This window comes from Nelumbo nucifera, chromosome 7, assembly GCF_055504915.1.
Source record: "Nelumbo nucifera cultivar China Antique chromosome 7, China Antique-T2T, whole genome shotgun sequence".
In the NCBI taxonomy this organism is placed as follows: domain Eukaryota; kingdom Viridiplantae; phylum Streptophyta; class Magnoliopsida; order Proteales; family Nelumbonaceae; genus Nelumbo; species Nelumbo nucifera.
Window position 1 is genome coordinate 41485660 of NC_142655.1, and position 24259 is coordinate 41509918.

The following is a 24259-nucleotide window of genomic DNA, read 5'->3' on the forward strand; positions in this document are numbered from 1 at the left end:
CCTATAGGAGGATGCCATTCGGGTTGCATAATGCTCCAACCACTTTTTAGAGGTGTATGATGTCAATATTTTCTGATATGGTTGAAAAGTTGATGGAGGTTTTCATGGATGATTTTTCAGTATTTGGCTCTTCATTTGATGCATGTTTGAACAATTTGGAGAAGGTGCTTAGGCGGTGCAAGGAGACACATCTAGTGCTGAATTGGGAGAAGTGCCATTTCTTGGTGCAAGAAGGCATAGTGCTTGGGCACAAGATTTCATAGAGAGGTATTGAGGTTGACAGAGCCAAGGTGGAGACAATTGAGAAATTGCCACCACCAACATCAGTCTGAGCTGTGAGAAGCTTCCTGGTACATACCGGGTTTTACAGAAGATTTATCAAGGACTTCTCCAAGATAGCCAAGCCATTGTCCACTTTGCTTCAGAAGGAGGTGGCCTTTGAGTTTACAGCTGAATGTCTACAAGCATTCAACATTCTGAAGGACAAGCTGATCAATGCACTCATCATGATATTGGTCACATCCTTTTGAACTGATGTGTGATGTGAGTGATTCGGCCGTAGGTTGTGTTAGGACAAAGATTGAACAAACACTTTCAGCCGATCTACTATGCTAGTAGAATCTTGAATGATGCTCAACAGAATTACACCACAACCAAAAGGGGACTACTAGCAGTAATCTTTGCTTTTGATAAGTTTCGTTCATATCTGATTTTGTCCAAAGTTATTGTGTATATAGATCGCTCGGCATTAAGGCACCTACTCGCCAAGAAGGATGCAAAACCGATGCAGATTAGGTGGATCCTCTTGTTGCAAGAATTTGATGTTGAGATCCGAGACAAGAAGGGCACCGAGAACCCAGCTGCTGATCATCTTTCCCAGTTAGATAATGCGGATTTAGAGGAAAAGACAATCAGCAACATCCGAGAGGAGTTTCCGGACGAACAGCTCTACTCCATTCAGGTAAATTCATCACCTTGGTATGCTGATTTTGCAAATTACCTTGCTGCACATGTTATCCCTCCTCATCTTTCATATCAGCAGAAGAAGAAATTCTTCTCTGATGTGAAACATTATTTGTGGGAGGATCCCTTTTTGTACAAGCTATGTCCAGATCAGGTCATAAGGAGGTGTGTCCCCGAGGAGGAGATGGAGTCGGTGCTCTGGTACTGCCATAATAGAGAAGCGGGAGGCCACTTCGGAGCCAACCGCACTGCAGCCAAGGTTTTGCAATCCAGTTTTTATTGGCCTACCTTGTTCAAGGATGTTCTTAGGTATGTGTCCGCATGTGATCAATGTTAGAGAGCAGGTAATATTTCCCGATAGAACAAAATGCCCCTCACCAATATTCTGATTTGTGAAATTTTTTATGTATGGGGTATAGACTTCATGGGACCCTTCCCGAATTCTTTTGGCAATAAGTACATCCTAGTGGTTGTTGATTATGTGTCTAAATGGGTGGAAGCCATGGCTTTACCCACAAATGACTCTAGGAGCGTAATACATTTCCTGAAAAAGCTAATCACCCAATTTGGCACACCCCGAGCTATCATTAGTGATAGGGGAACTCAATTTTATAACACCTAGTTTGAGCGGCTGATGCGAAAATACGGTGTTACACACAAATTAGCTACCCCATATCACCCTCAAACTAGTGGCCAAGTAGAATTAGCTAATAGGGAGCTCAAAAGAATTTTGGAGAAGATAGTAGACTCTGCTAGGAAAGACTGGGCAATCAGGTTAAATGATGCATTATGGGCATACAGAATGGAAAGGATAGGATGCAAGTATGACTAACTGAATCTTTCTTGGCTGCATATGGTACCTCATGATTTTAATCAATCAATAGGCAAGATGCATAAGGGTTTGATTGATTTTCACATAATTATCTATCAAACATGGGTTGGTTATTCTAGAACTTGTTGTGTTAAGCATATATGAACAAATGGGAATGGAACATAGATTAAAAACCATATCTATGTAGGTAACATGAATCAAACTAAGGTTGTGGACTAACGTCTTTGCTGTTTTATCAGAAAATGGCAAACGGTCAATTCACAAAGCTTCTAGACGATAACAAGCTTAAGGGCCCAAACTATGCCGACTGAAATAGAAATCTTATTTTGGTCCTAACTTGCGAAAAGTTAGATAAGGTGGTGAAAATGAAGTAATGGTAGGATCCATCTAATGGACGCCAAAAGGTTGTGGAATGGGTGGGCGAATTTTAAAAATTTCCTACCTTCCTCCAATTGGGAATCGTATTCCCTAAATTTAGAATACCGTATTCAAGGATCTTATTTGAACCATAATCGAACCAGATCTGAACCAAAAGGTAAATGGGAGGATTATACCTGATCTGGAGAAGCAGTATCTCCCATAGTTGGTGTTGACGCCCAAAGAAGAAACCAAGATCCGCTCCTGCTGAAGATGACATAGCTGTGGATGGAACGGAACCAGCAGGGTGTGTCCTACACACTGGATCCTTCGCAAGAATCCTCTGGAAACTCTGAACACCGAATCTTCTTCAGTCTTTCATGATAGACTGATGTCAAGAACTGATTTATTGACTTCCTATTGTTGCAAAGATCGAATCTTGCAAGGGTGAATGGCGGCGGCAGGAGCAGAACTCCAGGGACGAAGATGGCTGAACTGCTTTTCTTCTCTCTAGAGTATGAATAAGATCTAATCTCAATTCGCAGGGAGTTTTCTTTCACCAAAACCCTAGTTCGAGTTCTGATGTATTTTCTCTCTTGTTTTCTCCTCTTTTATTCTTGATTAAGAAACCTCCTAATTAGGAGTTATCCCAATCCAAATCTGTATTTGGATAGGGGATTATCTTAATCCTATCTACAGATTAAGTTAGTTTACTCTTGATCTTATCAGGAGGTTACCAGATTCAAATCTATTTTGAATTTGGTCTCCTGGAGTGGATAAGGTCAAAGGCCCAATCCTTTTACTAACATTAATCTCAGATTCGTCCCATAGATGGGTGATCATATCAGCCCAGCTCGAAATGGGCTTTTGGCCCATTAGATGTTCAGTGTTTAACTAGCTTCCAATCTGCTGCCCAGTTGGGCTTCTTTGTATGGCGTGGGACCCAAGCATTGATCTACACACCAGCCACATGGGTTCGGCCCGGCCTTTAATACAAGGCCCAGCCGAATTCACTGAAAGACTCAGTAAACCCCTGAGCCTATCATATGGACCCTATGAGCCCAACAATTACATTATGTGGTCCCTGGGCCAAGCCATCTTATAAAAAACCCAGGGACTGTGGGCAGGTGCAAGATTAGCCCATCAGGTACTACCCTAAATGGTCTTACACTTAACCTCTCAGCCGTTAATGATCAAGCACTGCCCGACAAGAGAGGACCTCTCCCTCGGCTGCAAGGAACAGTGCCGCACTCTCCACTCACATGGATCTCGGGAATTAAAACCATTTGCAAACAATTCGAAACCGTACATATATAAACATAAATGTATTAAATTAGCAAAACAAAATTCCAATGATTGAAATCAACTGCCGGCAGTTTGGTTTCCATCAGAGAGAGTGCATTCCCGACCATTACCCTTTGTCCGACAAAGGTGCTGATCCTGTCACTATGATCACCCACTCAGATGAATTCTCAGACTGTCCCAACATACCCAGGTTTTGATCCCCATCTAAGGATCTCATTGATTGGCATATCAAAGACAGCCCGATCTGACACCTAGTGAAATGTCATAATCAAGTCTAGGGGTCTAGTGTAACTTTCCAATTTTGCCCATCTGTCTCCAAGGTCCAGGGCAATACTGGAAATCTGGTCCGGTTCAAGGATTCAAGTAATCCCATACTGCATGTGCTTTGGGTCTTACCCTGGTGGCTAAGACAGGCCATCCCAACATTTGGTGGCACACCAGTTTCAGCCTTGGTAGGATAAATCTCCCCAGACTTATCCAACGGCTGGGAATATTTAAAACAAACACGAGTCTCTATAAGTGTCCAGTTTTAGGATCTTACACAGAATTAAACCAAACAACATGAATCAAACATGCACTTTATTTATTTCCACTAAATAACAAAAGTACATCAAATCGGATTGAAGCTAAGGGCATACAAAACTGTCTAACAGCTCCCACTTGCACTTAGGTCCAATCTGGTACAAGCCAGAGTCCCATATTTTCCACGTGTTTCTCAAATACCTTCTGCGTCAGTGGCTTAGTCAATGGGTCTGCCACATTATCTGCTGATGCTACCTTCTGAATTAGGATGTCCCCTCTACCGACGATCTCCCGCAGTACATGGTACTTTCTCTCGATGTGCTTTGACCTCGAGTGAGCCCGAGGCTCTTTAGCCTGGGCGATCGATCCATTGTTGTCACACAACAACGGGATGGGTGATGTGCTGGAGGGAATCGCTCCCAATTCGTGTATGAATTTCTTCATCCACATGGCTTCCTTGGCAGCTTCACTTGCGGCAATGTACTCAGCCTCGGTTGTGGAGTCTGCAGTGGACCCCTGTTTGCTGCTTTTCTAGCAAACAGCACACGATCCTATCGTGAAAACATACCCAAATGTAGACTTTCTATCATCTAGATCCGACTGGAAATCGGCATCGGTATATGCTAGAACTTGTAGTGAACTACCATCGAAAACCAAACAAAACTCTTTTGTCCTTCGCAGGTATTTGAGTAAGTTCTTCACAGCAGTCCAATGCTCCTACCGTGGGTTTGCCTGGAATTTGCTTACCACACTCACCGCTGAGCAATGTCCGGGCGAGTGCACAGCATGGCATACATGATGCTCCCTACGGCTGAGGCATAGGGAACGTCTCTCATGCTCTCAATCTCCTCAGAAGTCTTGGGAGACATCTTCTTGGAGAGAGTGACTCCGTGCCTGAAAGGAACGTTTCCTTTCTTGGAGTTCTCCATGCTGTATCTTTTGACAATTTTGTCAATATAAGCAGTTTGGGATAATCCAATTATCTGCTTCGATCTATCTCTATAGAGTCAAAGTCCCAGTATGTATGAAGCTTCTCCAAGATTTTTCATGGAGAACTGCTGTGATAACCATACCTTGACCGAAGTCAACATTCCTACATCATTCCCAATGAGTAGGATATCGTCCACGTACAACACCAAAAAGGTGATCTTATCCCCACTGGATTTCCTGTAAACACAGGGCTCATCCGGATTTTGCTCAAAGTCAAACGTTTTGACTGTAGAATCAAATCGGATGTTCCAACTCCTAGAAGCCTGCTTAATTCCATATATGGATCTATTAAATTTACATACCATGTGTTCCTGACCAGCAGCAATGAAGCCTTGCGGCTGCTGCATGTAGGTATCTTCACTAAGATCTCCATTCAGCAACGCAGTTTTGACATCCATTTGCCAAATCCCATAGTCATAGTATGCTGCTATAGCTAGCAGAATCCTATTGGATTTAAGCATTGCACAGGCGAAAAAGGTTTCCTCATAATCGATGCCTTCTTTCTGAGTATACCCTTTCACCACCAAATGAGCTTTGTAGGTCTCAATCCTACCATCGGGGCCCTTCTTCCTCTTGTAGGTCCATTTGCAACCAATTGCTTTTACACCGGGGGGCGGATCTACTAGAGTCTAGAATCCATTGGTCTCCATTGAGTCCATCTCAGCTCTCATGGCCTCCACCAACTTCTGGGAGTCTATGTCTAACATAGCTTCCGCGTAAGTCATGGGATCCTCTTCACTAGTCAAGGCTTCCAGCAGGTAACTATCCTGGTCATAACCATATCGGTCTGGTGGTCTGGATACCCGAGTGGACCTTCTAGGTTGGTCATTACCTGGAACTTGTGGGACATCTCCCACTGCTCCTGAGCTCTCCTTATCAAGAACTATTTCCTGATGATGGATGTCCAGGATGTATTCGGATTCTAAGAATTGGGCATTTCGACTGTAGAACACTTTCTACTCACTTAGGTCATAGAATAGATAACTCAATGAATCCTTTGGGTAGCCTATAAACAGGCAACGGCTGGTTTTAGATTCCAACTTGTCTGCACTTGTTCTTTTAACGTGTGCAGGACAACCCCAAATCTTCAAGTGTCTTACACTAGGCTTCCTTCCGGTCCAAAGTTCATATGGACTTTTCGGAACTGATTTGGTGGGAACCCGATTCAACACGTAGATAGCAGTCTCTAATGCATATCCCCAAAAGGATGTGGGTAATTCTAAGTGTACGAGAAGTGACCAGACCATGTCCAACAAGGTCCTATTCCTCCTCTCTGAAACACCGTTGAGTTGAGGTGTAGCAGGAGGAGCTAATTGTGACACTATCCCATTGTCCTTTAAGTAGTCCCTGAATTCGTCAGAGAGATACTCGCCACCTCGATCTGATCGAAGGGCCTTAATTTCTCTCCCCAACTGTTTCTCGACTTCCTGTTTGAACTCTTTGAACTTTTCAAAGGATTCAGACTTATGTCTCATTAGGTACACATAACCATATCGTGAAAAATCATCTGTAAAAGTGATGAAATACACGTGTTGATTCCGTGTCCTAAAACTCACGGGACCACATACATCAGTATGTATTAACTCAAGTGTGCCTTCAGATCTTTCAGGCTTATCGTCAAAAGGCCGCTTAGACATCTTACCTTGAAGGCAAGGTTCACAAGTAGGAAGATTTTCTACGGTTAGAAAATCCAAAGGACCATCCTTTACCAGTCTTGTGATTCGGTCAACACCGATATGGCCAAGTCGGTAATGCCAGAGGTACGTGGGATTTACTGTATCACGATTCCTTTTCATGGGATTTTCGACCGACGTAGTTTCGGTTAAGTTAGTTTCCGGAGAAGGATGTAGAACATAGAGACCGTTCTCCAGTTCCCCGCATGCGATGAATTTGTTATTCCGTTTAACCGTAATCGTATTACTAAAATAAATAGTATATCCATCAGCACACAGTTTAGAAACAGAAATTAAATTTCTTCTCAAGTTTTGTACATAAAGACAATCTTTAAGCACAAGTACTCCTCTAAAAACTAATTCTACGGTTCCTATTGCCGCAGCTGCAACACTTGCAGTTGTTCCCAAAAATAGTGTCACTTCGCCTTCACTCAATCTTCTACTAACTTTGAACCCCTGTAGTGAGTTACACGCATGAGTTGAAGCCCCGGAGTCAACACACCAGGACACAGAAGTAACTAACATATTAGTTTCTATGACACAAGTTTCGATGTTACCTTTCTTAGATTCCAGATAGGCAGGACAATTCCTCTTCCAGTGGCTGGTCTACTTGCAGAAGTGACAGACATCAGATGCCTTGTTCTTCTTCTGCTTCTTAGGTTTGGCAGCTTTCTTCTAGGGCTTCTTTGCCTTTCTCTTTTTCTTGCCCGATTTGTTAGCTTCGGCAAGCATAACCACAGGCTCATCCTTCTTGAGTAGATCCTCGGCTCTCTGCAACATATTGCTGAGTTCCTGGACGCTGACATTCAGCTTATTCATATTATAGTTCATTGTGAACGCGTTGAAGGAAGAGGGCAAAGAATTTAGGATGGCATCCACTTGGTTGCCAAGATCTAGCCCGGATCAAAGAGCTTCTAGTTCATTAGTGTATCCCATCATCCGAAGACAATTGTCATGAACTTTCTGCCCTTTGGACGTCTGCGCGGTCATGAACAATTTCAGGACCTTCTGTCGAGTAGAACGGTTCTGCTCTTCATACATTGTTCTTAGACTGTCCAATATGTCCTTGGCTAGTTCGATCTGATCGAACTGCCTTTGTATTGAGTTGTCTAATGAGGCAATGACAAAGTAACGGGCTAGGGAGTTCTTATCCTCCCAATCTTGGTAGTCCCTCCTACGGGCCTCAGAAGCCCTTTCACCCGGACGTTCCGGGGCAGGATTTTTCACCACCTTGTCTAACTTTTCGGAAGTTAGGACTAGCATAAGATTTCTGTACCAGTCGGCATAGTTTGGACCCTTAAGCTTGTTATCGTGTAGCAGCTTTGCAAATTGACCGTTTTCCATTTTCTGATAAACAGCAAAGATGTTAGTTCACAACCTTAGTTTGATTCATGTTACTTACATAGATATGGATTTTAATCTATGTTTCATCCTCATTTGTTCATCTCTGAGATTTCCCTCCATTCTCAGTGACGGAGACGATGTAATGTCTCTGGAAATGTAGGAAATAACATGGGGTGCGTGAAGCCAACTGTTTCAGCTGCATAACCCCACCACCTTTCTGTGACGGATCATATCCACTCATCAAATGAGTTTCCCTTTTGGCCTCTGTCAGATAAGGTTCAGAGTTGTTTTCAGGTAAACCTTTCTGTCCAGTGAGTGCTTACCCATCATATTCAGGTTACGCCAAGGTACCGTGAGAGAGTTCCCATTTTTTGGTGAAGCCCCTCCGACATCAGTCTATGACGCCCCTATCATCTTATGAAACACTCTAACAGATCCAACAGTAAATGGATAGCCCAATTTTATGGTGCGTTTCCTCATTACTGAAGGACCCATCATTGTGCTAATGATGGAAGGCCTTTAGAGAGTCCATCACATGGATCTCCCTATCGCATGCATTCATATTTGCTGGAGGGAACGAAATTATGCCCTAGTTCTAATTTAGGTCAAACCAGAGTGGCTCCCACTGACTTTCATAAAGTCAAATTTCTGGTGGGCCTTAATCGGCTAGGGGTTCCGTACGCATCCCTTTTCAGGGTTGTGGGGCCCACCAAACAAAGAGGGGTCATGTAATGACCTTAAGGGACACCATGGCAATGATGTGCATTCAGCCATGGTGTGCGCAAGAGCCACTAACGAGTCTTCATGGGCCAAGTGCTTATGGCTCATGGTCGCAGCACATCAAACATCCAAACATCACATGTAAAGGAGGAATTGATTCAATCAATTAACTGCTGTAAAGCCCATCGAATAGCCCATTTAAAACTAAATCATTAACAATTAATGTTAACTAGGTGTATGGGCTGAATCACAGTTAGTAGTTTGGCCCGTACAGCTTATCTCACAATAATGGGCTTTTGCAGTTTTAACCCTTTAAAACTGGGCTTTACAGGTGGGCCGAATTAATCCCTGTTATTAAACATCAGATTTGGAACAGGAAGTGTGAGAAATATGGACTGAAAAAAAAAAGTCCCCTTTGAAACCCAAATTCGGTCCAAACAGTTTTGGTCCAATCTGGTTCGAAAAGGTCCAAAACTGATTTTCAATTCAAGAATTAATTCATGAAAGATCTGAAATTAATAATCTTGAAATTTAAACAAACACAAATCAATTATGGACTGTTCGCACCACCTGCAAAACAGAGGTAAATCTCCAATGTTGCAGTTTCACAAAGTGCAAATCGCAGGAAGCGATTTCTCCATCTGCAAATCTCCAATGCCGCCATCTTCTTCCTTCTTCTTTAATCAAGAAAATAAATAACAGAAATCCTATTTCTATTAATTAATTACATTCTTGATCAAATCCTATACATTCAGTCTAGAAAATAAAAAAAATTATTTACAGACCGAATTAAATGAAATAAATAAATAGAAAGGAAAAAGGGTGCGCAGACCATCTTCACCAAATCTGCACTGCGATCTCCAGGTTCGAACAGTCCATTAAATCCAAAGAAATAAAGAACAATTCTAAATAAATTTTGGATTTAACAAGATTAATTTCAGATCAATCACTCTTAACAAGAAACCAATTCTTGAAAAAAAGAAAGCAATCTGCGCAAATCTTGGAAGAACAATTTCTATCCATCTGAGCAGGGTCAGATCTGATTTTCTTTTTGGTTCAAGATTCGAACCTTGCTCTGATACCACTGAAGGAATGGTAGGATCCATCTAATGGACGCCAAAAGGTTGTGGAATGGGTGGGCGAATTTCAAAAATTTTCTACCTTCCTCCAACTAGGAATCGTATTCCCTAAATTTAGAATACCATATTCAAGGATCTTATTTGAACCATAATCGAACCAGATCTGAACCAAAAGGTAAATGGGAGGATTATACCTGATCCGGAGAAACAGTATCTCCCAAAGTTGGTGTTCACGCCCAAAGAAGAAACCAAGATCCGCTCCTGCTGAAGATGACACAGTTGTGGATGGAACAGAACCAATAGAGTGCGTCTTACACACTAGATCCTTCGCAAGAATCCTCTGGAAACTCTGAACACCGAATCTTCTTCAGTCTTTCTTGCAAGACTGATGTCAAGAACTGATTTCTTGACTTCCTATTGTTGCAAAGATCGAATCTTGCAAGGGTGAATGGCGGCGGTAGGAAGAGAACTCCACGGACGAAGATGGCTGAACTGCTTTTCTTCTCTCTAGAGTATGAATGAGATCTAATCTCAATTCGCAGGGAGTTTTCTTTCACCAAAACCCTAGTTCGAATTCTGATGTATTTTCTCTCTTGTTTTCTCCTCTTTTCTTCTTGATTAAGAAACTTCCTAATTAGGAGTTATCCCAATCCAAATCTGTATTTGGATAGGGGATTATCTTAATCCTATCTGCAGATTAAGTTAGTTTACTCCTGATATTATCAGGAGGTTACCAGATTCAAATCTACCCTAAATGGTCTTACACTTAACCTCTCAGCCCTTAATGATCAAGCACTGCCAGACAAGAGAGGACCTCTCCCTCGGCTACAAGGAACAGTGCCGCACTCTCCACTCACATGGATCCCGGGAATTAAAACCATTTGCAAACAATTCGAAACTGTACATATATAAATATAAATATATTAATTTTGCAAAACAAAATTCCAACGATTGAAATCAACTGCCGGCAGTTTGGTTTCCATCAGAGAGAGTGCATTCCCGATCATTACCCTTTGTCCGACAAAGGGGCTGATCCTGTCACTATGATCACCCACTCAGATGAATTCTCAGACTGTCCCAACATACCCAGGTTTTGATCCCCATCTAAGGATCTCATTGATTGGCATATCAAAGACAGCCCGATCTGACACCTAGTGAAATGTCATAATCGAGTCTAGGGGTCAGGTGTAACTTTCCAATTTTGCCCATCTGTCTCCAAGGTCCAGGCAATACTGGAAATCTGGTCCGGTTCAAGAATTCAAGTAATCCCATACTGCATGTGCCTTGGGTCTTACCCTGGTGGCTGAGACAGGCCAACCCAACATTTGGTGGCACACCAGTATCAGCCTTGGTAGGATAAATCTCCCCAGACTTATCCAATGGCTGTGAATATTTAAAACTAACATGAGTCTCAATAAGTGTCCTGTTTTAGGGTCTTACACAGAATTAAAGCAAACAACATGAATCAAACATGCACTTTATTTCTTTCCACTAAATAACAAAAGTACATCAAATCGGATTGAAGCTAAGGGCATACAAAACTGTCTAACAGAAAAATCCTACCCCGGAGCATCCGAGTGTTAGGCTTCTGAGGCCCGTAGGACGAACTACAAAGATTGGGAGGATAAAAACTCCCTAGCTCACTGCTTTGTCATTGCCTCATTGGACAACTCAATACAGAGGTAGTTCGATTAGATCGAACTAGCCAAGGACATATTGGGCAGTCTAAAGACAATGTATGAAGAGCAGAACCATTCTACTCAACTGTCTTGAAACTGTTCATGACCACGCAGATGTCCAAAGGGCAGAAAGTTCATGACCATTTTCTTCGAATGATGGGCTACATTAACGATCTCGAAGCCCTTGGATCCGGGCTAGATCTTGGCACGCAAGTGGATGCCATCCTGAATTCTTTGCCCTCTTCCTTCAATGCGTTCACAATGAACTACAACATGAATAAGCTAATTGTCAGTGTCCAGGAACTTAGCAATATGTTGCAGAGGGCCGATGATCTACTCAAGAAGGATGAGCCTATGGTTATGCTTGCTGATGCTAACAAATCAAGCAAGAAAAAGAGAAAGACAAAGAAGCCCCAGAAGAAAGCTGCCAAGCCTAAGAAGCAGAAAAAGAATAAGGCGTATGATGTCTGTCACTTTTGCAAGCAGACCGGCCACTGGAAGAGAAACTGTCCTCCCTACCTGGAATCTAAGAAAGGTAACGTCGAAACTTGTGTCATAGAAACTAATATGTTTGTTACTTCTATGTCCTGGTGTGTTGACTCCGGGGCTTCAACTCATGTGTGTAACTCACTGCAGGGGTTCAAAGTTAGCAGAAGATTGAGTGAAGGCGAAGTGACACTATTCTTGGGAACGACTGCAAGTGTTGTAGCTGCGGCAATAGGAACCGTAGAATTAGTCTTTAGAGAAGGAGTGCCTGTACTTAAAGATTGTCTTTATTTGCAGAACTTGAGAAGAAATTTAATTTCTGTTTCTAAACTGTGTGCTGATGGATATACTATTTATTTTAGTAATATGATTATTGTTAAACAGAATAACAAATTCATCGCATGCGGAGAACTGGAGAATGGTCTCTATGTTCTACATTCTTTTCTGGAAACTAATTTCACCGAAACTACGTTGGTCGAAAATCTCAAGAAAAGGAATCGTGATACAGTAAATCGTACGTGCCTCTGGCATTACCGACTTGCCATATCTGTGTTGACCGAATCACAAGGCTGGTAAAGGATGGTCCTTTGGATTTTCTAACCGTAAAAAATCTTCTCACTTGTGAGCCTTGCCTTCAAGGTAAGATGATTAAGCGGCCATTTGACGGTAAGCCTGAAAGATCTGCAGGCACACTTGACCTAATACATACTGATGTATGTGGTCCCCTATGTGTTAGGACATGAAATCAACATGTGTATTTCATCAACTTTACAGATGATTTATCACGATATGGTTATGTGTACCTAATGAGACACAAGTTTGAATCCTTTGAAAAGTTCAAAGAGTTCAGACAGGAAGTTGAGAAACAGTTAGGGAAAGAAATTGAGGCCCTTCGATCGGATCGAGGTGGCGAGTATCTCTCTGACGAATTCAGGGACTACTTGAAGGTCAACGGGATAGTGTCACAATTAGCTCCTCCTGCCACACCTCAACTCAATGGTGTTTCAGAGAGGAGGAATAGGACCTTGTTGGACATGGCCCGGTCACTTCTCGTACGCTCAGAATTACCCACATCCTTTTGGGGATATGCATTAGAGACTACTATCTACGTAGTGAATCGGGTTCCAACGAAATCGGTTCCAAAGACTCCATATGAACTATGGACCGGAAGGAAGCCAAGTGTGAGACACTTGAAGATTTAGGGTTCTCCTGCACACATTAAAAGAACAAGTGCGGACAAGTTGGAATCCAAAACCAGTTGTTGTCTATTTATAGGCTACCCAAAAGATTCAGTGGGTTATCTATTCTATGACCCAAGTGGGCAGAAAGTTTTCTGTAGTCGAAATGCCCAATTCTTAGAAACTGAGTACATCTTGGACACCCATTGTCAGGAAATAGTTCTTGATGAGGAGAGCTCAGGAGCTGTGGGAGATGTCCCACATGTTCCAGGTGGTGACCAACCTAGAAGATCCACTCGGGTATCCAGGCCACCGGTCCGATATGGTTATGACCAGGATAGTTACTTGGTGGAAAGCCTTGACTAGTGAGGAGGATCCCGTAACTTACGCGGAAGCTATGTTAGACATAGATTCCCAGAAGTGGGTGGAGGCCATGAGAGCTAAGATGGACTCAATGGACTCTAGCAGGATTGAGACCTACAAAGCTCGTTTCGTGGCGAAAGAGTATACTTAGAAAGAGGCATCGATTATGAGGAAACTTTTTCGCCCATGGCCATGCTCAAATCCATTAGGATCCTGCTATCTATGGCAGGATACCATGACTATGAGATTTGATAGATGGATGTCAAAACCACGTTCCTGAATGGAGATCTTAGTGAAGATATCTACATGCAGCAGCCGCAAGGCTTCATTGTTGCTGGTCAGGAACACATGGTATATAAACTTAATAGATCCATATATGGACTTAAGCAAGCTTCTAGGAGTTGGAACAACCGTTTTGATTCTACTGTCAAAATGTTTTACATTGAGCAAAATCCAGATGAACCCTGTGTTTACAGGAAGTATAGGGAGCAGAACACTGATGTATTATTCCAAATTCTTCACAGAAAGAATTAAACTCATTTTTAAAGTATTTAGCACCTGATAAGAATAAAATTTTCCATCTGTTTATCCCTCAATATTCAGTATTTTACACTTAATTGGTACCTAATTGGACTCATTACTCTTGTATTTCGACTCAGGGCAAGCAAGAAGGCGATTGGAAGAAAACAAGGCTAATCGGATGTTTTTGAACAGTTTCGGCACCAATCAGTGATATGGGAATAACTCTCAATTCCGGACTCCGATTTGGATATTTCAAGAAGCATTGGAAAGATAAGGAAATAGTCCACAACTTTTACGTTTGGGTTTTGGCAGAATCGGTCTGCATCGAAGACGAATTCGGGCCCAAAGTTAGAGCAATTTCGTAGCAAGGCCCATTTCACAAGCTGAAGCCCATTTCGCAGAGAGTCTTGAAGCAAGCCCGAATTGTTAAAGAAGCCTAGTTCGAATTCAAGATCCAAGAGTGCCATTAGAATAGAAGTTGAAAGTAATCTCAATAAAAGAGTTTTATCAGTTTTAAATTCTCAAATTGTAATCCTATAAAGATAAGAGATAAGAGTTAGATAGGATAAGTTCAAATTAGACTAGGACTTTCCAGTTTGAGGATAATCTCCTTAAGGGAGTTGGAGAGCAGCCCTCTCCCCAAATCTATATAAAGGGGGGACGGACCAGCACCCAAGGCATCAATTCCTCCAAGAGAGCTTCAGTCTTCAGAGAGGGAAATCAACAACCAAGGAGGGAGAAGCAAGATTTCGCCCCGCTTTCTCATCTAGAAGTTGCGTTTTCATCATGAAGTGTCTGTAAGTTTTTATTTCTGGTTGAAGGGTTAGGGAAGCCTTGATTTTGTAAGCATTGTGAGATCTAATTGATTTTTATTTCAGTTCATTGTTTAAGGGTATTCATATGTTTTCTGTGAATTAACTGTGAGGATTATTTTTGTTGATTAAGCAAGAAGAGCCCCTTGCTCATTCAATGGAAATAATCCATGGCTGATTGAACCTCTAGTTTCATATATGATTGGTGGGTTCGATCATGGTGGCAACTAACATAAATTGATTGCAAAAAAAGTTTTCGATCTATGTTAGGAAAATATATGATCTGGTTTAAATGATTCGAGCTTGTGAGATCGCTGACCAGAATTGGGTCTCTCCCCTCTTAATGCTATTAATAGGTTAAATTCTAAGAGCTTGTTTAGGATTGCCTATTAATAAGGGAAGCAATCAAAGAGCATGTTTTGGTTGTCGAATAATAAGAGTAGAGGTTGGCTGTTAGAGCTTGTTAATAGCTTTAACCAATTTATTCATAAGCATATGAATCTATCTTTGCATCAAGGATCAATGCTACGAATCAAAGCTGAACTTGTCCCTTCAACCGGAAGCCATCTCCCATCGATTTAATCTTTGTTTTCTGTTATTTTCTGCTATTTTCTTATTTTTGTTAGCTTTACAACCCCCCTTAATCCATCTACTTGGAAATAAATCCACCCAATCCCTGTGGAGAATGACCTTGCTCATCACTATCTGCAAATTATTAACCCAAAGCAAGACTATTTATCGTTGGTTGGGTTCGGCACCCACCAAATTTTGGCGCCGTTGCCGGGGATTGGTGTCCAAAGTAGATTTATTTTGGCGGCCAACTCTCAACAGTTCGGCTATAGGCTCAACCCTCCAGAAAACCATGATAATGAGGTAAACATCTCTTCCCTAGAAAAACAAATTGCAAGTCTGACCTCTCTTGTCCGTCAAATGGCTGTAGGTAACATGCAAACGGTGAAGGCTTGCTGGATTTGTTCAACTACAGGACATCCAACCGACATCTGCCCTACACTTCAAGATGAACCCTATGAACAAGCCAATGCTATTGGAAGCTTCCCACAAAAGAGATACAATCCCTACTCAAATACCTACAATGCAGGATGGAGGGATCATCCTAACCTTAGCTACGGAGCCAAGCCCTTCGGCGTCCACCAACAATACCAGTCTAGACCACCGGCTCCACAATATTCATCGTCTAACCCAGGTATTTCTCTAGATGAAATTGTTAAAGCGCTTGCAACTAACACTCAACAATTTCAACAGGAGACAAGGACAAGCATCCGAAACTTGGAGAATCAGGTCAGCCAATTGGCAACTACTATGAATCGAATGGAATCTCAAGTATCAGGAAGGCTATCCTCCCAAACCATGGTTGATCCTAAGCAGGATGCTAGTACAATCACTTTAAGAAGCGGAAGGGAGCAAAATAGGCTTAGCAAGGAAGTACCTAAGAATACAATTGAAGAAGAAATAAAAAAGGAAGCACCTCCACCCCAAACTCAAGATGCAAGTAGTGAACAACCCCAAGCCATAGTGACAACTCCACCCTTTCCTAGCCACTTTGCAAAATCCAAGGAGGAGCAAGAGAAGGAGGAAATTTTTGAACTTGGTGGGAAGGAGGGATTCGGAATTTCCATTACTAAGCATCCTAAGAAAGAGGAGTCAACCTTGAGTGCTAAATTGCAGGAAACCGTTGCAGCATTGAATGGTTCTCCAGAGCTACAACAGTCAGGTAATGCTCCTTATACTATATTGTCGATTTCTGATAGGAAACTTTTACCCTCTGTTTTGCAAGCTCCTATTCCAGATTTGAACCCACCCATGATGGATGAAAGGGGAAGACACAGGAAGTTGCAACTACAAAAGTTTGAGGATCCGGTTTATGATAGGGAAGTTTGTTTTTTCTTTTTCTTCTTGTTTTTGCATCTATAGTTTAGTTATTTCCCCTTTTCTTTACATTTCAATAATGCATAGATTAAGTGTCTGTGGGGGGGAAAGTATAGGATCTGATAAGTAGTATTTATTTCCATCCAAAAATTTTTGTGGACCTAGTAATGGGGTGAAAGTAAGAAGTACACAACCTATCTAAAGTCATCCCCTTTGAAGCTAGTCCTAAATTCAGGATTAAGTAAATGGGGCAAACATTGCTACAATTGGTAGGATGGAGAATAAAATGCACCTACTAGCTAGCAATTCAAACAGTAGGATGGAGCATAAAATGCACTTACTGACCAAGTAATCCAAGAGTGAGATGGAGCATAAAATGCACTCACACCTTCAGAAGAAAAACAAAGAAAACAAAAAGAGAGAGAAGAGAAATATGTTTTCCCTAGTTTACTACCTGGTTTGTAGTGGCAAAAATTGGATTGACTGATGAATGAGTTGTGTATAACTTAGTTGTGCTCATTTAAAGGTTCACAACAACTAACCTAGAATATTTGTGGAGAAAGATGAAGGAGAGTTGAGTTTAAAAAAAAAAAAAAATGTAGGATAGCTAGTTTATTCTTGTTCTTTTTTTACTTGAATTCTGACTTGCCCGAGGACAGGCAAAGTTTTAAGTGCGGGGGAATTTGATAAAAATAAAATTTGTCATATGTTTATCCCTCAATATTCAGTATTTTACACTTAATTGGTACCTAATTGGACTCATTACTCTTGTATTTCGATTCAGGGCAAACAAGAAGGCGATTTGAAGAAAACAAGGCTAATCGGATGTTTTTGCAGTTTCGGCACCGATCAGTGATATGTGAAAGAATGGTAGGATCCATCTAATGGACGCCATAAAGGTTGCGGAATGGGTGGGGCGAATTTCAAAAATTTCCTACCTTCTCCCAACTGGGAATCATATTCCCTGAATTTAGAATACAATATTCAAGGATCTACTTGAACCCTAACCAAAATCAGATCTGACCCTGCGCAGATGGATAGAAGGTGTTCTTTCAAGATTGCGCAGATTGTCTTCTTTTTTTTTCAAGAAACTGTTTCTTGTTAAGGGCGATTGATCTGAAATTAATTTCTATTAAATCCAAAATTTATTTGGAATTGTTCTTTATTTATTTTGATTTAATGGACTGTTCAAACCTGGAGATCGCAGTGCAGTTTTAGCGCAGATGGTCTGCGCACCCTTTTTCTTTTCTATTTATTTATTTCATTCAATTCAGTCTGTAAATAATTTTTTTTATTTTTAGACTGAATGTATAGGATTTGATCAAGAATGTAATTAATAGAAATAGGATTTCTGTTATTTTTCTTGATTAAAGAAGATGGAAGAAGATGGCGGCGCTGGAGATTTGCAGATGGAGAAATCGTTTTCTGCGATTTGCAGTTTATGAAACTGCAACCCTTGTGATTAACCTCTGTTTTGCAGGTGGTGCGAACAGTCCATAATTGTTTTGTGTTTGCTAGAAATCAAAACTATTAATTTCAGATCATTCAATAATTAATTCTTGAATTGAAAATCAGTTTTGGACCATTTCGGACTAGATTGGACCAAAACTGTTTGGACCGAATCTGGGTTTCGAAAGGGGCTGTTCTCAGTCCAATTGTCTCACACTTTTGTTCCAAATCTGATGTTCAATTACAGGGATTAATTCGGCCCACCTGTAAAGCCCAGTTTTAAAGGGTTAAAACTGCAAAAGCCCATTATTGTGAGATAAGCCGTATGGGCCGAACTGCTATCTGCGATTCAGCCCATACACCTAGTGGACATTAATCGTTAATGACTTGGTTTTTAAATGGGCCATTGAATGGGCTTTACAGCAATTAATTGATTGGATCAATTCCTCCTTTACATGTGATGTTTGGATGTTTGATGTGCTGCGACCATGGGCCATAAGTACTTGGCCCGTGATGACTCGTTAGTGGCTCTTGCGCACACCATGGCTGAATGCACATCATTGCCATGGTGTCCCTGAAGGTCATTGGATGACCCCCTCTTTGCCTGGTGGGCCCCACAACCCTGAAAAGGGATGCGTACGGAACCCCTAGCCGATTAAGGCCCACCAGAAATTTGACTTTATGAAAGTCAGTGGGAGCCACTTTGGTTTGACCTAAATTAGAACTAGGGCGTAATTTTGTTCCCTCCAGCAAATATGAATGCAAGTGATAGGGAGATCCATATGATGGACTCTCTAAAGGCCTTCCGTCATTAGCACAATGATGGGTCCATCAGTAATGAGGAAACGCACCATAAAATTGGGCTATCTATTTGCTGTTGGATCTGTTAGAGTGTTTCATAAGATGATAGGGGCGTCATAGACCGATGTGGGAGGGGCTTCACCAGAAAATGGGAACTCTCTCACAGTACCTTGGCGTAACCTGAATATGATGGGTAAGCACTCACTGGACAGAAAGGTTTACCTGAAAACAACTCTGAACCTTATCTGACAGAGGCCAAAAGGGAAACTCATTTGATGAGTGGATATGATCCGTCACAGAAAGGTGGTGGGGTTATGCAACTGAAACAGTTGGCTTCACGCACCCCATGTTATTTCCTACATTTCCAGAGACATTACATCGTCTCCGTCACTGAGAATGGAGGGAAATCTCAGAGATGAACAAATGAGGATGAAACATAGATTAAAATCCATATCTATGTAGGTAAACATGAATCAAACTAAGGTTGTGGACTAATGATTTTGCTGTTTTATCAGAAAATGGCAAACGGTCAATTTGCAAAGCTTCTAGACGATAACAAGCTTAAGGGCCCAAACTATGCCGACTGGTACAGAAATCATATGCTGGTCCTAACGTCTGAAAAGTTAGACAAGGTAGTGAAAAATCCTGCCCCGGAACGTCCGGGTGATAGGGCTTCTGAGGCCCGTAGGAGGGACTACCAAGATTGGGAGGATAAGAACTCCCTAGCCCGCTGCTTTGTCATTGCCTCATTAGACAACTCAATACAGAGGCAGTTCGATCAGATCGAACTTGCCAAGGACATATTGGACAGTCTAAGGACAATGTATGAGGAGCAGAACCGTTCTACTCGACAGAAGGTCCTGAAATTGTTCATGACCGCGCAGATGACCAAAGGGCAGAAAGTTCATGACCATTGTCTTCGGATGATGGGATACATCAACGAACTTGAAGCTCTTGGATCCGGGCTAGATCTTGGCACGCAAGTGGATGCCATCCTAAATTCTTTGCCCTCTTCCTTCAATACGTTCACTATGAACTACAATATGAATAAGCTGAATGTCAGCGTCCAGGAACTCAGCAATATGTTGCAGAGGGCCGAGGATTTACTCAAGAAGGATGAGACTGTGGTTATGCTTGCTGAAGCTAACAAATCGGGCAAGAGAAAGAGAAAGGCAAAGAAGCCCCAGAAGAAGACTACCAAACCCAAGAAGCAGAAGAAGAACAAGGCATCTGATGTCTGTCACTTCTGCAAGCAGACCGGCCACTGGAAGAGGAACTGTCCTACCTACCTGGAATCTAAGAAAGGTAATATCGAAACTTGTGTCATAGAAACTAATATGTTAGTTACTTCTGTGTCCTGGTGTGTTGACTCCGGGGCTTCAACTCATGCGTGTAACTCACTGCAGGGGTTCAAAGTTAGCAGAAGGCTGAGTGAAGGTGAAGTGACACTGTTCTTGGGAACAACTGCAAGTGTTGCAGCTGCGGCAATAGGAACCGTAGAATTAGTTTTTAAAGAAGGAGTCCTTGTACTTAAAGATTGTCTTTATGTACAGAACTTGAGAAGGATTTAATTTCTGTTTCAAAATTGTGTGCTGATGGATATACTGTTTACTTTAGTAATATGATTACTGTTAAACGAAATAATAAATTCATCGCATGCGGGGAGCTAGAGAACGGTCTCTATGTTCTGCATCCTTCTTTGGAAACTAACTTAACCGAAACTACGTCGGTCAAAAATCCCAAGAAAAGGACTCGTGATACAGTAAATCTCACGTGCCTCTGGCATTACCGACTTGGCCACATCGGTGTCGACCGAATCACAAGACTGGTAAAGGATGGTCCTTTGGATTTTCTAACCGTAGAAAATCTTCCCACTTGTGAACCTTGCCTCCAAGGTAAGATGACTAAGCGGCCATTTGACGGTAAGCCTGAAAGATGTGCAGGCACACTTGACCTAATACATACTGATGTATGTGGTCCCCTGAGTGTTAGGACACGGAATCAACACGTGTACTTCATCACCTTTACAGATGATTTTTCACGATATGGTTACGTGTACCTAATGAGACATAAGTCTGAATCATTTGAAAAGTTCAAAGAGTTCAGACAGGAAGTCGAGAAACAGTTAGGGAGAGAAATTAAGGCCCTTCGATCAGATCGAGGTGGCGAGTATCTCTCTGACGAATTCAAGGACTACTTAAAGGCCAATGGGATAGTGTCACAACTAGCTCCTCCTGCTACACCTCAACTCAACGGTGTTTCAGAGAGGAGAAATAGGACCTTGTTGGACATGGTCCGGTCACTTCTCGTATGCTCAGAATTACCCACATCCTTTTGGGGATACGCATTAGAGACTGCTATCTACGTGCTGAATAGGGTTCCAACCAAATCAGTTCCGAAAACTCCATATGAGCTTTGGACCGGAAGGAAGCCAAGTGTGAGACACTTGAAGATTTGGGGTTGTCCTGCACACGTTAAAAGAACAAGTGCGGACAAGTTGGAATCTAAAACCAGCCGTTGCCTGTTTATAGGCTACCCAAAGGATTCGGTGGGTTATCTATTCTATGACCCAAGTGAGCAGAAAGTGTTCTGCAGTCGAAACGCCCGATTCTTAGAATCCGATTACATCCTGGACACCCATCGTCAGGAAATAGTTCTTGATGAGGAGAGCTCAGGAGCAGTGGGAGATGACCCACAAGTTCCAGGTAATGACCAACCTAGAAGGTCGACCCGGGTATCCAGACCACCAGTCCGATATGGTTATGACCAGGATAGTTACCTGGTGAAAGCCTTGACTAGTGAAGAGGATCCCGTGTCTTACGCGGAAGCTATGTTAGACATAGACTCCCAGAAGTGGGTGGAGGCCATGAGAGCCGAGATGGACTCAATGGAGACCAATGGAGTCTGGACTCTAGTGGATCCGCCCTCCGGGGTAAAAGCAATTGGTTGCAAATGGATCTACAAGAGGAAGAAGGGCCCCGATGGCAGGATTGAGACCTTTAAAGCTCGTTTGGTGGCGAAAGGGTATACTCAGAAAGAAGGCATCGACTATGAGGAAACCTTTTCACCGGTGGCCATGCTTAAATCCATTAGGATCCTGCTAGCTGTAGCAGCGTACCATGATTACGAGATTTGGCAAATGGATGTCAAAATAGCGTTCCTGAATGGAGATCTTAGTGAAGATATCTACATGCAGCAGCCGCAAGGCTTCATTGCTGCTGGTCAGGAACACATGGTATGTAAACTTAATAGATCCATATATGGACTTAAGCAGGCTTCTAGGAGTTGGAACATCCGTTTTGATTCTGCAGTCAAAACGTTTGACTTTGAGCAGAATCCGGATGAGCCCTGTGTTTACAGGAAATCCAGTGGGGATAAGATCACCTTTTTAGTCTTGTATGTGGACGATATCCTACTCATTGGGAATGATGTAGGAATGTTGACTTCGGTCAAGGTATGGCTATCACAGCAGTTCTCCATGAAAGATTTTGGAGAAGCTTCATACATACTGGGTCTTCGACTCTATAGAGATAGATCGAAGCGGATAATTGGATTATCCCAGGCTGCTTACATTGACAAAATTGTCAAAAGATACAGCATGGAAAACTCCAAGAAAGGAAACGTTCCTTTCAGGCACGGAGTCACTCTCTCCAAGAAGATGTCTCCCAAGACTTCAGAGGAGATTGAGAGCATGAGAGACGTTCCCTATGCCTCAGCTGTGGGGAGCATCATGTATGCCATGTTGTGCACTCGCCCGGACATAGCTCAGGCGGTGAGTGTGGTAAGCAGATTCCAGGCAAACCCAGGACAGGAGCACTGGACTGCTGTGAAGAACATACTCAAATACCTTCGAAGGACGAAAGAGTTTTGTCTGGTATTCGATGGTAGTTCACTGCAAGTTCTAGGGTATACCGATGCCGATTTCCAGTCGGATCCAGATGATAGAAAGTCTACATCTGGGTATGTTTTCACGATAGGATCGTGTGCTGTTTGTTGGAAAAGCAGCAAACAGGGGTCCACTGCAGACTCCACAACCGAGGCCGAGTACATTGCCGCAAGTGAAGCTGCCAAGGAAGCCGTGTGGATGAAGAAATTCATACACAAATTGGGAGCGATTCCATCCAGCACATCACCCATCCCGTTGTTGTGTGACAACAATGGAGCGATCGCCCAGGCTAAAGAGCCTCGGGCCCACTCGAAGTCAAAGCACATCGAGAGGAAGTACCATGTACTGCGGGAGATTGTTGGTAGAGGGGACGTCCTAATTCAAAAGGTAGCATCAGCGGATAATGTGGCAGACCCATTGACTAAGCCGCTGACACAGAAGCTGTTTGAGAAACACGTGGAAAGTATGGGACTCCGGCTTGTACCAGATTGGACCTAAGTGCAAGTGGGAGCTGTTAGACAGTTTTGTATGCCCTTAGCTTCAATCATTTTGATGTACTTTTGTTATTTAGTGGAAATAAATAAAGTGCATGTTTGATTCATGTTGTTTGATACCATTTCTTTTGGTTCAAGATTCGAACCTGTGGCTCTGATACCACTGAAAGAATGGTAGGATCCATCTAATGGATGCCATAAAGGTTGCGGAATGGGTGGGGCGAATTTCAAAAATTTCCTACCTTCTCCCAACTGGGAATCATATTCCCTGAATTTAGAATACAATATTCAAGGATCTACTTGAACCCTAATCAAATCAGATCTGTACCAAAAGATAAATGGGAGGATTATACCTGATCCGGAGAAGCAGTATCTCCCAAAGTTGGTGTTCACGCCCAAAGAATGCTCCAAGATCTGTCCCTGCTGAAGATGACACAGCTGTGGATGGAACAGAACCAGCAGGGTGCGTCCTACACACTGGATCCTTCACAAGAATCCCCTGGATGTACTAAACACTGAATTCTTTCAGTCTTTCTTGCAAGACTGATGTCAAGAACTGGTTTCTTGACTTTCTTTTCTGCAAAGATCAAATCTTGCAACAATGCAGATGGCGGCGGCAGGAGGAGATTTCCAGAAACGAAAAGGCTGAACTGTTTTCTTTTCTGGAGAGAATGAGATCTAATCTCAATTCGTAGGAACCTTTCTTGCTTACCAGAACCTCTTGGATCGAAATCTGATTTCCCTCTCTTTTCTTCTTGATTAAGAAATCTCCTAATTAGGAGTTATCCCAATCCAAATCAGTATTTGGATAGAGGATAATCTTAATCCCTTTCCCAGATAGAGTTAGCTTACTCCTGATCTTATCAGGAGGTTACCAGATTCAAATCTGATTTGAATTTGGTCTCTAAGAGTGGATA

The 24259-nt window shown here is 42.3% G+C and overlaps 1 protein-coding gene across 1 annotated transcript in view; it reads left to right on the forward strand.

Moving 5' to 3' along the window:
- Positions 1-15755: 15755 nt before the first annotated feature.
- Positions 15756-24259, forward strand: part of LOC148790414 (uncharacterized) — a 67014-nt gene continuing 58510 nt past the window's right edge. The window contains exon 1 of the mRNA XM_088892285.1: positions 15756-16557. Within this exon, the coding sequence (XP_088748411.1) occupies positions 15756-16557 (802 nt within the window). The remainder of the gene's footprint in view (positions 16558-24259) is intronic.